At 57.5% G+C, this 12,461-nt stretch overlaps 1 protein-coding gene across 1 annotated transcript in view; it reads right to left on the bottom strand.

Annotated features, from left to right (window-relative positions):
* Positions 1–638: 638 nt before the first annotated feature.
* Positions 639–12,461, bottom strand: part of ARFGAP3 (ADP ribosylation factor GTPase activating protein 3) — a 32,627-nt gene continuing 20,804 nt past the window's right edge. The window contains exons 10-16 of the mRNA XM_058673713.1: positions 9,609–9,731; positions 8,494–8,616; positions 5,569–5,697; positions 4,619–4,742; positions 4,162–4,252; positions 2,171–2,292; positions 639–722 (exon numbers count right to left, since the gene is read on the bottom strand). Of these exons, the coding sequence (XP_058529696.1) occupies positions 705–722; positions 2,171–2,292; positions 4,162–4,252; positions 4,619–4,742; positions 5,569–5,697; positions 8,494–8,616; positions 9,609–9,731 (730 nt within the window). The 3' untranslated portion in view covers positions 639–704. The remainder of the gene's footprint in view (positions 723–2,170; positions 2,293–4,161; positions 4,253–4,618; positions 4,743–5,568; positions 5,698–8,493; positions 8,617–9,608; positions 9,732–12,461) is intronic.

Here is a 12,461-nt window from a genome sequence, read left to right as displayed (position 1 = left end):
AGCGAGGTCCCTCTACTCATTTATATACATCCTTTAACTTTTTGATAACCAAGATCAAGAGAAAAAATAGGCACGAAGCCCCTCCCCTCCACGGGGGCCGGTTGCCCCATCCGCCGCCCACCTCCCAGTCTCGCCCCATGAACTCCATCATGGTTCAGTCTTTGTCTTGTTTTCAATCAAATGTGTGTGCTGTTTTATGCTTTGCCGTTTACAATCTCCTCACCATCCCCCCACCCCTGCACTGCTGGGTTCTGGGCCCCCGCTTCACTATGGGGGTAGGAGTGGGAGGAGCTGATGGTCACAGGTTCAACTGTGCCATTACAGGGTCCCAGGAAATAAGGCACCTGCTTGGGTGTGCAGGAAGGAACACCGAACCGCATTAGAAAAAAAGTTGCTAAAGTTGCTACTATGTCAACAAGAGGGAATTCTCCAAAGAAGAGTGAAAACTGAGAGCCGGAGGATAGGCAGTGAAACAGACAGCGAAGCCAACGGCTTCCTGGCAGCTGGGGCCTGGCTGGTTCACTGGAGGAGGAGCTGGTCCCGGAGCAGGGGAGGAGGAGCTGGAGCCTGGCTGGTTCACTGGAGGAGGAGCTGGTCCGGGAGCAGGGGAGGAGGAGCTGGGGCCTGGCTGGTTCACTGGAGGAGGAGCTGGTCCCGGAGCAGGGGAGGAGCAGCCGGTCCTGGGAGTGTGGGAGCCTCCCGTATTAGGAGCCATAGCGATCCTGAGAAGAAGCAGCTTTGTTCACGGCCTGAGCCCTGCCTCTCCCGGCTGTGCGGCAGTGACCTGGGCCGAGGGTGCCCACAGGCTTTGAACATGGAACCTGGCACCGCAACCTGAGTCCACAGGGGAGGCTCAGCGCTACTCAGGACATGCATGGAGCCCCCCCGGAAAGCATTATTTGGGTTCTGCAACCCTGACCCACAGGGGCAGTGGGTGACCCTGTAGGAGTGACCTGACCTCCCCTAGCCTCAGCCGCTTGCCTGGAATACAGGGTCACAGAAGGAGGTCACCTATCCAAAGGGGTGATGCTCTCCATAGGGTCTGGCAGAGCTGGGCATCGGTAACGGGGAAACAGTGCCACCCAGGGGCCCAGCAGAGGTCTCCCATGCCCCAGGAGTCACCTCTGGAGGCACCAGCCCTTTGGGAGCTGGCTCCTGGAGCCTTCCTAATAGAACTGTCTAAAACAATCCATGGCACAAGGCAGAGCTACATGGAGCTCCTGGCTCCCTGTTTTGGCCTGGTTCAGCTGCAGCTGTTTCAGCTGTTTGGGGAGTGAACCTGCATATTGAAGATCTTTCTCTGTCTCCCTGCCCTTCAAATAAAGTAAAAACAAAGCAAATTAAAAACTGCAAAAGATGGCGCTACAGGGACTGATGCTGTGGCACAGGTGAGCTAAGCCGCCACCTGCAACACCGGCATCCTCCTAGAACACTGGTTCAAATATCGGCTGCTCCACTTCTGCTCCAACTCCCTGATAATGTACCTAGGAAGTAATGGTGGACTGCCTAAGTGCCCAGTCCCCTGGACGCATGTGAGACACCCAGAAGAAGCTCCTGGCTCCCAACTCCAGCCTGGCCCAGCCCTGGCTGCTGTGGCCATTTAGGCAGTGAACCAATGAATATAAGATTCTCTCTCTCTGTAACTCTGCTTTTCAAATACATTTCTTTTTTTTTTTTTCAAATACATTTCAAAAATAAAAGACTGAGAAAGAATCCAAGTAGCCAAGTTGGGGAACAAATAAACACAGAAAAACCCCAAGCACACTGCAGAGAACGTGGAGCCAAAACCCCATCAATGAAAAGCTCTCCTTGCAAGCTCAGGGAGGCATGTGCAAGCCCAGGATGAAAGTAGCGTCTAGCAAACCCGAACAGGACAGTCTCGGTGCAACAGGTCAAGATAATCCCACTGTCCCCTTCACCTTTCGATGTTCCCTTGCAGGAGAACACTGGAAAATGACAATGGGTCCACTATCAAGATCCTTAGAGCAGAAACCGGACAGTTTCAAGCCAATATAAAACACTAACTTCCCGCTTTCCTTACGCCCAGGTAATGGGCGGCGAACATGTGGCTTAGTTCCACAAGCTCAGCTGCCCAGGAGTTGCCCAGTGGGCGCCACCTCATTCCCAAGATGCCCCACGCCCCGCCGGGTACCAGCTCTGCCCTGCTGACCTGAATGGACGTCATGACTCCATTGGCGAAGACGGACAGCTTCCCAGCCACAGACCTCACGCCCTGCTTGAACTGTGCCATGTCAGGGGCGCTGGGCAGCACGCTGGACAGGTTGTAGGTCCCTGCAACAGGAGTGGTGCTGGCTCGTCCCTCACCCATACCACTTCCCGCCCAGGGCCCCCATGCCTGGGGGACACAGGGGGCACACCAACACCCTCCTCCCAGGCTGTGGGTCACTGCAGACCACGGTGGAGGGAGGTCTAGGACCACCACACTGGCAGGGGGTTTCTGGTCCCAGCATAGCACTCCCAGGTTGTGAGCCTCGTGAGAAGTCCCTCCCTGTCTCTGGGTTCCTGCCTCAGCAAGGTGTTTAACCGGCCAGGCAGTGCTCAGTGCTGGGGCACAGACAGGTGCCCCTCCTCTGTAGTGGGCAGGTGGCACAGGCCTCCCCAGGGCTCCTGGACACGTAAAGGAGTGAGGCCACCAGGAACTCCGGGGCTCCTGGGTGACAGGCCACAGTCCCCTTCCTGGGAAGCCATTTCAGACACGGACTGCAGAGTGATGGAGAGGTGGCTAGCAACCTCTGGAGACCTGGGCCTGCCCTTCCACGCCCTGGACTGCGCTGGACACACTGGGAGAAGCTGAATATTCAGTAAGTGCGGCCTGCCGCACTGCCCTTTGTGGTGGGTAGGACAGCATCTCCCCAGCAGCCTGCATGCGAGGCAGGAAGCAGCAGTTAGGGTAACAACACACAGGTTTGGAATGGGCCAACTGCAAACCAGCTCCCACAAGCTGGCGCGACTTCGGGCTGGAGCCTGAGCGAGGCCCCACGTGCTGTCTCAGGGCTCAGCCGGGCAGTGGGAAGGGCATGCCTTATGTTCTGCAGGTGGGTTTGTTGCTGCTCACGACCCCCCATCGCCCAGCTGTGCATGCACACAGGGCCTGGGTGCTGGGCTGGGCCCCGAGCTGCGGGGTGAGGTGGCACTGCCCCTCCACGGTCATGAGCAGTCTCTGCGAGGGGTAGTCATAGGAAGCTGCCCACCCTGTCTGCAAGCCTTTGCTTCCCTCACAGCGGGTATGTGGGGCTTGGCTGCCTCAGAGTCTGGTCCCTCCTACCCCAGCAGCACAGCCTGGGCTCAGCAGGTGACGCCCAGTTAGAGGGCTCATGGCCGCTGCACCGGCCACCCAGCAGTGTCTGCTGCACCCCAGGACTATGGGGGTGCTCAACAATCCTCAGAACCTGACAAGGTCCGAGGCCCTGGGGGTCCCCGGTGATGCCCTATCTCGGCTCCGGGAACCCACCCCTCCAGAGCTAGAAACAAGGGGTTCCCAGGACACTGGCTCCAGTGCCTGACGAGGCTCCGGCCTGGGGGAGGTCAGCCTGAGGACCCTGCTGCAGGCTTCCTGAGCTGGGGACACACAGGTGGGAGCAGAGGGTAGGGCGGCTCTGGATGGACCCCAGGGGCCTGCACCGAGGCACCTGCCTGGGCTCACAGCTGGCCGGCCCAGCCTGGGCCCCTGGCCCTGGAATGCCACACACCTCTCCATGGGGGCCTGGCCCTAGAACACCCGGGGAGACAAGCCTCTCCACCTGCCCACGTCCAGGGCTGCCCTCACACTCCCCGAGACAGACACAGGTGGCGTCTCCACCTCTGCCATCCTGGGAGTCACCAGGCACCTGCCACGTGCCTGATATCAGCCAGACGCTTCACTCTCCTGTCCCCTGGGAGCCGCCCTGCCCTGGGAGGTAGCTGCTCTGCACCCACTGGGTCGGGGGAAGGCTGAGGCTCCCAGGGCTGCGGCCAAGTCCAGGGTTCAGAGCTATGACGTCACAGCCCACAATGCGGGCAGCTGTCCTGGAAGCCTCTTGCTCCCGCTCTCCCAGACTCACAGTGGACACGGGTATCCAACAGTGGTGGCCAAAACATCCCGGGGAGAGCGCCCCCTGCTGGCCACATGCGGGGCCATGACAGTGACAGCCGGGGCAGTACCTGCTGTCTGCTTCCTTTGTTCCTGGAACAGGTCCGCAGAGCTGATGGCCGAGCTGCCCGACAGCCTCTCCAGCCGGGCCCTGGTCTCGTACTGGGAGGAAGGGGAGTGAATGTGAGGCTGCAGGGAGCGAGCTGCCGTGCACGCCACCCAGAGTGGACACGGGAACCCGATACCACAGCCTCTGCCACTTCCCTGCTGAACCTGAACATCAGCAGGTCTGGGCAGAGCCAAAAGGCAACCCGCCCTCGGAGACTGTGCAGTTGCCACCTGCCCCTCGCCCATCCCAAGAGGCCACAACCCTCAAATGCATTTACCCCACCACACACCCACAGACTGCCCTGGCTGGCTTCAAACTGACCAAAGCTGCAGTTCAGTCAGATGGCCCTGGGTTCTGGAGCCCAGCAGGCTGAGCAGCCCCTGCCGCCCCTCCCCGCCCCAGCCTTGGTGGCTCCTTACGTCAGCCTGGGCTTGTCTGCCAAAGTACATGTCTGAAGAGATGGCCTTCACGTTGCCAAACTTCTTCTGGGCCTCGTCGGTGTGGTCCACAGGCTCGGACTCGGGCTTGCGACGGGTGGTAGGCCTACAGTTGCACCAGCCACAGAGGCGAGGTCAACTGGACATGAGCAAGCTCCCTTCTCACTTACTAGGTACTAGGTACTTAGGACACACATCCATCTGCTGGCTGGGGGTCCAGGAACTGCGCGCAGGCCTCTGGTGGCTGTCAGGAACCGATGACCTGAGCCATGACTGCTTCCTCCCAGCGTCTGCGGCAGCAGATGTGCAAACCACACCAGGTTCCCCACACCAGGTATCCCACACCGGGTACCCCACACCAGGAAGGGCATCAGAACTGCTAGGCCAAACACCTGCCCCCATTTGATTTAACTGATTTTATTTTGATTTGAAAGATAAATGATAAACGATAAAAGAGAAAGGGGCCCAGTGTTGTGGCGAGGCAGCTAGTGCCACTCATAGCCTATGGCACAGGCGTTCCATGCGGGGGCCGTTCATGCCTGATCCTGCTCCCTGCTAACAGCTTGGGAAAGCAGCAGAGAACGGCCCAAGTACTGGGTTCGTACCACCCGTGGGGGAGGCCTGGCTGAAGCGCCTGGCTTTGGATGGGCTCAGCTGTAGCCACTGTGCCCATTTGGGGAGTGAACCAGTGGGTGGAGGATCTGCTTCTCCTCTGTAGCTGCCTCTCAGATAAAAATATATAAATCTTTCTTTTTTTAAAGTCTGAAAGTTCTAGAAACAGACAACCATGCACACTGCACACCATCTGGAGGGATTCCTGCTGCTTCACGCTGACAAGGCGGAGGACAAGCCACCGCACGTCCCAGAGCCCCACGCTGAGGGGTGAAAGCACACTCACGCACAACGGCGGAGCGCCCGGCGTGCACGCTCACCTGTCTGCGTAGCCCGTGCCCTTCAGCACTGTTCCCGCGTCTCTGCTGCTCTCCCTCCTCCAGGAGTCTGTGCTGTCGTCCCAGCTGGGGAAGGAACTGCCCCTCAGCTCCAGTGGGTCGTCCAGGTACCTGTGCAACAGTGGAGGCATGCGCACTTCACAGGTCCTCCCCGCACCATGGCCACCTGGGACTGCAGCTGGCCTGGGAGACACTTCCCGTGCCATTTTCCAGGACTCTCATGGACCCCACCGCCCAGCAGCCAGCCATGTGGGCTGGACCCTGGTGGGGGCAGGGCAGGGAGACAGGGTGCACAGGAGCACTTGACTCTGCGAGTGTGTGGGGGCCTGGGCCTCTCCCTCCGCCATCCCCCAGCCTCCCTGTCTTCTGACGTCCAGACCCAGTGCCCACGTGTTTTCACTTTGAGGCTCGCCCTCCTGCTCTGTCATCAACCATCCTGTAAACAATCCCTAGCCCGTGCCAGGGGCACCCCAACACGTTGAGACACCAGCATGGCAGCTCTGGACGGTCATCTAGGCCCTGGGAGTCATCCGGGTCACGGGGCTGAGGCCATGGGGCCAGCTCCGTTCTTCTCTGTGCAGGGCAGGGCTGGAGATGATGGGACTTGATACAAAGCCGACCCAAGGGACATGTGACCTAACCTGAAACGGGCCAGGGCTCTCCCGCAACCCACAGTGCCCACGTCCTCCCATGACTCACAGCACTCGCATTCCCGGTTGACCCATGGGGCTCACATTCTCACGGCCAGTGGCAGGTTCACCCAGCATACCCCCCGCCCAGCACCTGCTTTTCAAGGCCCCTTCTCATCTTGGCTGTCCACATACCCACCAGGGTAAGACAGGGCGACCCAACCAGGGGCCCAGAGATGGTGCTGACACCACCCCTGTGACCATGATGAACAAGGCCGACTGTGGCCTGCTTGAGTCTGTGGCCTGGGAACGGCAGTGAGTGGCAGCACAGACCCCTGGGCACTTCCAGTGAAACCTTTAAAACCACAGGCAGCCTGAGCTCCTCACACCCACCCACCGGCTCCCCGAGTGCATGGTCCACAGCCCCAATGTCTTGCGCCCTCGTTCTGATCCTCATTTGCAGTGACATGACGTGCAGGAAGGTTCCTGGTCAGATGACAAGCTGCACACCTGCCTGGCCAGGAGGGAATGACCATTCTCTGAGGCCCCATCTGGGTTCAACGTCTAGGTGAGCAGAAGCAAGGTGCCTTACGCAGGAAATAAGCACCGGGCGAGCACAGGGCTGCCAAGAAGGTTCTGGAAGCAGTGGCGCAGACATCACAACCCCCTTTTTTTAAAATATAAACTGCTGGATCGGAAGTGTTGTAGTGCATGCTCCAGGTAGGGCCAAGGGCAGAGCTCTGTGCGATTCCTCCTCTGTAAACTGTGCTAGGGAGTCACACGCCTTGACAAGTGGATCGCAGTCCCTAGCTAACTGGCTCATGAGTCCTTTACAGAGGGAACTGTGACTGTTCCCCTCAGCCTGTGGACAGGACAACATTGGCGTCCTCTGAGGAGTGAGTGGTGGGCCTGGTGGGCATGGTCGTCACCAACAGGCACCCTCCACCTGCAGGTGGTCCACTGCCTGCTCTTGAAGCACAGAGCCCAAGCCCAGCCCCCACACTGTGCGTCTGGGTTCTAGAGCAGTCGGCCACAGTAGCCACGAGAGCCCAGTGCAGACCCGGGGCTGCTTACAGGAGCTGCTTACAGGAGCTCACTCAGCCCTCCTGTGTTTGCTACTTCTCCAAAGTCACAGAGGACGAGGCTGCAGCTCAGTCAGTAATGGGCCGAGCACTCACAGCCAAGGGCAAGGGCAACCCCGGGCTGTCCTGTCTCTAGTGATGCCCTGGGATTCACGTGCCACCTTTTCAGCTGATCAGCTCTTGGAGGAACCTCAGCACGTGGGCAGGTTCAAGTGCAGCCTCACCCTCCCTGCCCCCGCGGGCTGCCGCCACCTAAACCAGTGCATTTTCCACGCCCCAGCCCTGAGAGTGAGGGCTGGATGACATGGACCTGGTCATCCATCAACACACAGACACCAAATGGGGCACAACTGCCGGGCCACCCCAAAGTTGGCACCCCACACCAGGATGTTGGGGTGGCATTCCACACCAAGACATTGGGGTGTCATCCCACACCAGGACGTTGGGGTGGCATTCCACACCAAGACGTTGGGGTGTCATCCCACACCAGGACGTTGGGGTGGCATCCCACACCAGGAGGTTGGGGTGTCATCCCACACCAAGATGTTGGGGTGTCATCCCACACCAGGACGTTGGGGTGTCATCCCACACCAGGACGTTGGGGTGGCATTCCACACCAGGACACTGGGGTGTCATCCCACACCAGGACGTTGGGGTGGTATCCCACACCAGGAGGTTGGGGTGTCATCCCACACCAGCAGGTTGGGGTGTCATCCCACACCAGGACGTTGGGGTGGCATTCCACACCAAGACATTGGGGTGTCATCCCACACCAGCAGGTTGGGTGGCCTACGGCACCGTGAACTGTCCCGTGCTGGGCCACACTCCCACCTCCTCAGCCCATGCCCCTGGAGTTCCGCGCACAAGCACAGCTCTCACCTCTGCTCACACCCCTCAGGGCCACGACCCACTCTCACCCACCCCCACCATGGCATCCCCTGATCTTCACTCCGAAGAATGGTCTCTGACCCGTGGCCAGTGCCTTCAGAAACAAGGGAGTGACTGCTGAGGGACCGTGGCTGGACCAGTCAGCTGACGATGTGGACGACAAGGGCCTGTGGCTGGGCAGCTCAGCCAGCGTAGCTGCTGCCAAGGGCCTGTAGCTGGGCAGGTCAGCCAATGTCACAGCTGATGAGAGCCCGTGGCTGAGCCGGTCAGCCAATGTCGCGGCCGCCGAGGGCCCTGGACGGGGCTACCTGGAGCTGGAGGTGAAGTAGGACTCATCACCATCCTCGGCGTACTTCTTCCTCGGCTTGGCCAGCACCGGCGACTCCTGCTCTATGGTCTGCATGTCTGACGTCACTGAGTGCGAGACGCCACTGGAGGAAAGAGGCAGATGCAATGTTACGTCAGCTGGCACCAGCGCCCCAAGGCCTTCGCCTGGGTGCCGGACAGATTCACCAGCAGGGGTAAAGCCACACACAGGTAAGTTTCCAAAACACTCCATCTTTGTGAGGACTGTGACTACCAAAATAGAGCTGTCTATGAAGTGCTTCAAAAAGTTCATGGAAAATAAATTCAAATACAATTTTATGTTGGTGCAACTGTGTGTATATATATATATAGTTTATATATATATAAACATATATATAGTTTATATATATTATAGCTTATATATATTATAGTTTATATATATACAAACATATATCCACACACACATATATTCTAATGATTTATTTTATTTATTTAAAAGGCACAGTGATGGGGAAGGGAGAGAGAAAAACAGTCTTCCCTCTGCCGGGTCACTCCCCAGGTGCCTGCAACAATCAAGCCTGGCCCAGGAGCCTGGGACCCCACCTGCGTCTCCCATGTGGGTGCAGACCCAAGCACGCAGGCCACCCTCTGCTGCTGTCCCTGACGCATTAGCAAGGGGCAGGCTCAAAAGTGCAGCAGCTGGGACATTGGCATCCCATGTGGTGGCCCAACCCACTGTGCCACTCTCAACCCCAGGTGCAGAAATATTTTGAAACTGAACACACATGTGTGGTCTTCCAGAAGTTCATAGAACATGAATAATATTAAGAACATTGTGCATAGGTATCGATGGCCAATAAATGTATCTTTCAATTAATTTCTTATGAACTTCTAGAAGAGTCCCCGTAATACTGACGACATCTGTGGTACCTCTTCGGGCAAGTGTGCTTTTCTAAGAACCAAGCACAGGATTTGTCCTGCCACAGTGAACGGTAAATCAGAATCCATCGAGAGAAGCGGGGGCAGGAGAACCCTCTGCAGCTGAAAGCCCACGGTCCCAGGGAGGAGCACGGGCGCTCGGCACGCTGCCGTGGACCTGGTGGCCAAGGCCACGTACCTTCTGCAGCTTCCAAAGCCCATGCCCAGCCTCTCGGCCTCGGCTTTCTTTTGGCCACTCAGGTTCTCGTCTTTCTTCATCTGGATTTCAAGGTCCTTGTAGGCTAGTCGCAACGATGAGACACTGCCGGAGAAAGCAAGAGCGTGTGATTTCACTCCAATCTTCTTAGGAAAAACGCTACATAGAACTCAACACGGAACTTTCAGTTTTAGCTGCAGACTTCTTTCTGTAATTAACAACCATGCAGACAGTTAAACGCTTTCTCCCTGCAGGTGTTTTTCGAATAGACACTTAAATTTGGAATGAGTTCCCAGCCACTCCGGTAACTGCTGTTGGCCGGCAGCGCCAGCACCTGCTGTCCTGTGAAGGTGTGAGCCGGCTTCCCTGGAGAAATATTTTGCTGTGCACCCCATGTGCGCTCTGGTACAGCACGCACTACTCTGGGGTCAGACACCTGTCTAGCTGATGTGAGGAGGAGGTAAATGAGGGGGGCTACCAGCCTGAAGAGCATCCTGCTGCTTACAATGGAAGCAGCCCTGCAAGATTAGGTCTGGGAGCAGCGCCTGCACACCAGGCACATACTCACCTGTCTTTTCCTTATCAAATTCCCATCGCCAACAACGTGCCCAAGGGATCAACAGTTGCATAAACACTGTGCTGACCTCCTCACCCTCCTAAACACACAAAGAAACCTGGGCCCCTGCTAATACACGCAGCAGTGGGGCTGTACCTCACACACAGCTAACTCACAGCCTAACTTACGGCCTAACACAGCTAACTTACAAGGATCTGTGTTATCAACCTCTTTATAAACTCGTGGGAAATGCCATGAACACCTCGTGAGACAGCCGTGTAGACAGAGAGCAGTAATAAACAAACATCTGGGTTGTCACCGCAATGACGACCATTTTTACTGAAATAACCTCATTTCGCTGTGTCCTTCCTTTAGCGGGTCAGGCACAACTGTACCGATCTGTTTGTCCAGCAGCTCGCGTTCATATTATCCCACCGATCGGGGACAGCCAGTTTCAGCCCTAGCAAATAAATGACACCCCACCCCTCTCCCCGTCTTTCTCCTCTCCTCTGACACAGGACATGACTGCCCCACATTGAGAGCTTGCCCAGAGCGCCAGTCCTGGTCCCTCGTGCACCCGCCCTATGTGGGAGCTGCACAGCCACATGGTCACCTCCAGCCACTTCTAGGCCCTGGGGCTCCCCCCTCCCCTCCCTAGTTTGTCTCTGCATCCCAAGGAGGGCCTGGGGTGTCGCTGCTGACGCTTGCACAGCCCGCCCCTTGTGTCAGCAGCTGCCCAGGCTTTGAGCCCGCCACACTGTCTCAGGTCTGAATCCCCGAGAGGACAGGCCAGCCTCTCCTGGGGGTGACAGACAAGCGTGACAGAGTTCTGCTGTGGACAGGGGCCAGTGGCTTTGCTCTCAGGACACCTGGCCGAACCTACTGTCACGCACCTCATCCATGCGCGCAACCAGGAAGCACGGCAGAAGAAGCAGGAGGCCCTTCCCAGAGGCTGGCCCAGCCAGGGCTGCAAGAGACTGGGGTGACTGCGCCCCCTCCTGCCCTTCCTGCTACCACACCCACACTGCCCCCGTGGGCCGTGGGCACAGGCCACGGTGCTGCTCCGACAGCATACACGGCTGCGACATCTTCATTCTCAGCCATCTAGACCATCAACCCGCGGAAGCCCACTTCCACTCTGAGGACACAGGCTCTGAGCAGCCGGCCCTGGCTGCCCGGAGGTCATCTAAGAACAGCTCAATGCTGCCCCCTATGTTCCGTGAGCCCAACAGCAGACAGAAATGACGATGGGCCTGCACACCCGCCGGTGACCTGAACCAAGCCACGCTGTGCGTCAGCACTGCCTTCGCGACACATGCTGAACAACTCGAGCTGGAGGGGTCTTCCCAAAGCTCGTGGAAAACAGAATCAAAAGCTAAGTTTGTGTTGGTGCAAACATTTTTTGAAATCCATGTGCATGACAGGTCCTCAGGATATCTGTGGGAAATGTGCATTGTAAGAGAACCCCACATTGGCTTCAGGATTGTGTTGCATAAACTTGCCTTTGAATTCATCAGCAAGAAACCTGGTACACTTGAAAGTAAGTGAAAGGGCCCCTCCTCCCTAGTCCTCACCTGGCCACAGGTGGGTCCCCAGCGCCAGGCGCACGTGGAGCTCTTCTGTTTCCAAAACAACAGAAACCTCCTAAGTCCTACAAGCCAGCCTCTCCTCTCCTACCTGGCTTGGAGTTCCCCCATTCTGTCCTGACGTCACCAGCCACCTCCCCACAGCACCTGGTGGGGGTTCTCCTCACACCCCCCACCAGGTGCTCACTGTACTCCCCCAACTCTGGCAGTTCCCAGGCTTCTTCCTCCCAAGCCCTGGGGACTGGCACAGGAGCCCCGGCCTTCTGACTGCAGGGTCCAGTCTGAGCCCAGCAGGCTCCTGCTGGCTGCACTGTCCGTGACATTCACCCGTTTAAAGCTCGCAGCACAGGAGTTTTCCGTATTTTCCCAAGGTTACGGCACCATCACTGCCAAATGCCAGAACATTCTCAGCATCCAAGAAGCAGCTCCACACCCCCTGGCACTCAACTCCCTCCTCCCCTAGAACTCGGCAGCTGCTGTGTCTCCCTCAAGATGCCTGTTCTGGATGTACTATCAATGTTGTAAAGATTTATTTACTTTTATTGGAAAGACAGATTTGCAGAGAAAAGGAGAAAGACACAGACCTTCCGCTGGTTCACTCCCAAACGGCTGCAATGTTGGGAACTGAGCTGACCCAAAGCCAGGAGCTTCTTTCATATCTCCCATGTGACTACAGAGGCCCAAGGGCGTGGA

This window comes from Ochotona princeps, chromosome 15 (genome assembly GCF_030435755.1).
Source record: "Ochotona princeps isolate mOchPri1 chromosome 15, mOchPri1.hap1, whole genome shotgun sequence".
Lineage (NCBI taxonomy): Eukaryota > Metazoa > Chordata > Mammalia > Lagomorpha > Ochotonidae > Ochotona > Ochotona princeps.
The sequence above is the reverse complement of the archived record's forward strand: the minus strand, read 5'-3'. Positions and strand labels throughout refer to the sequence as shown.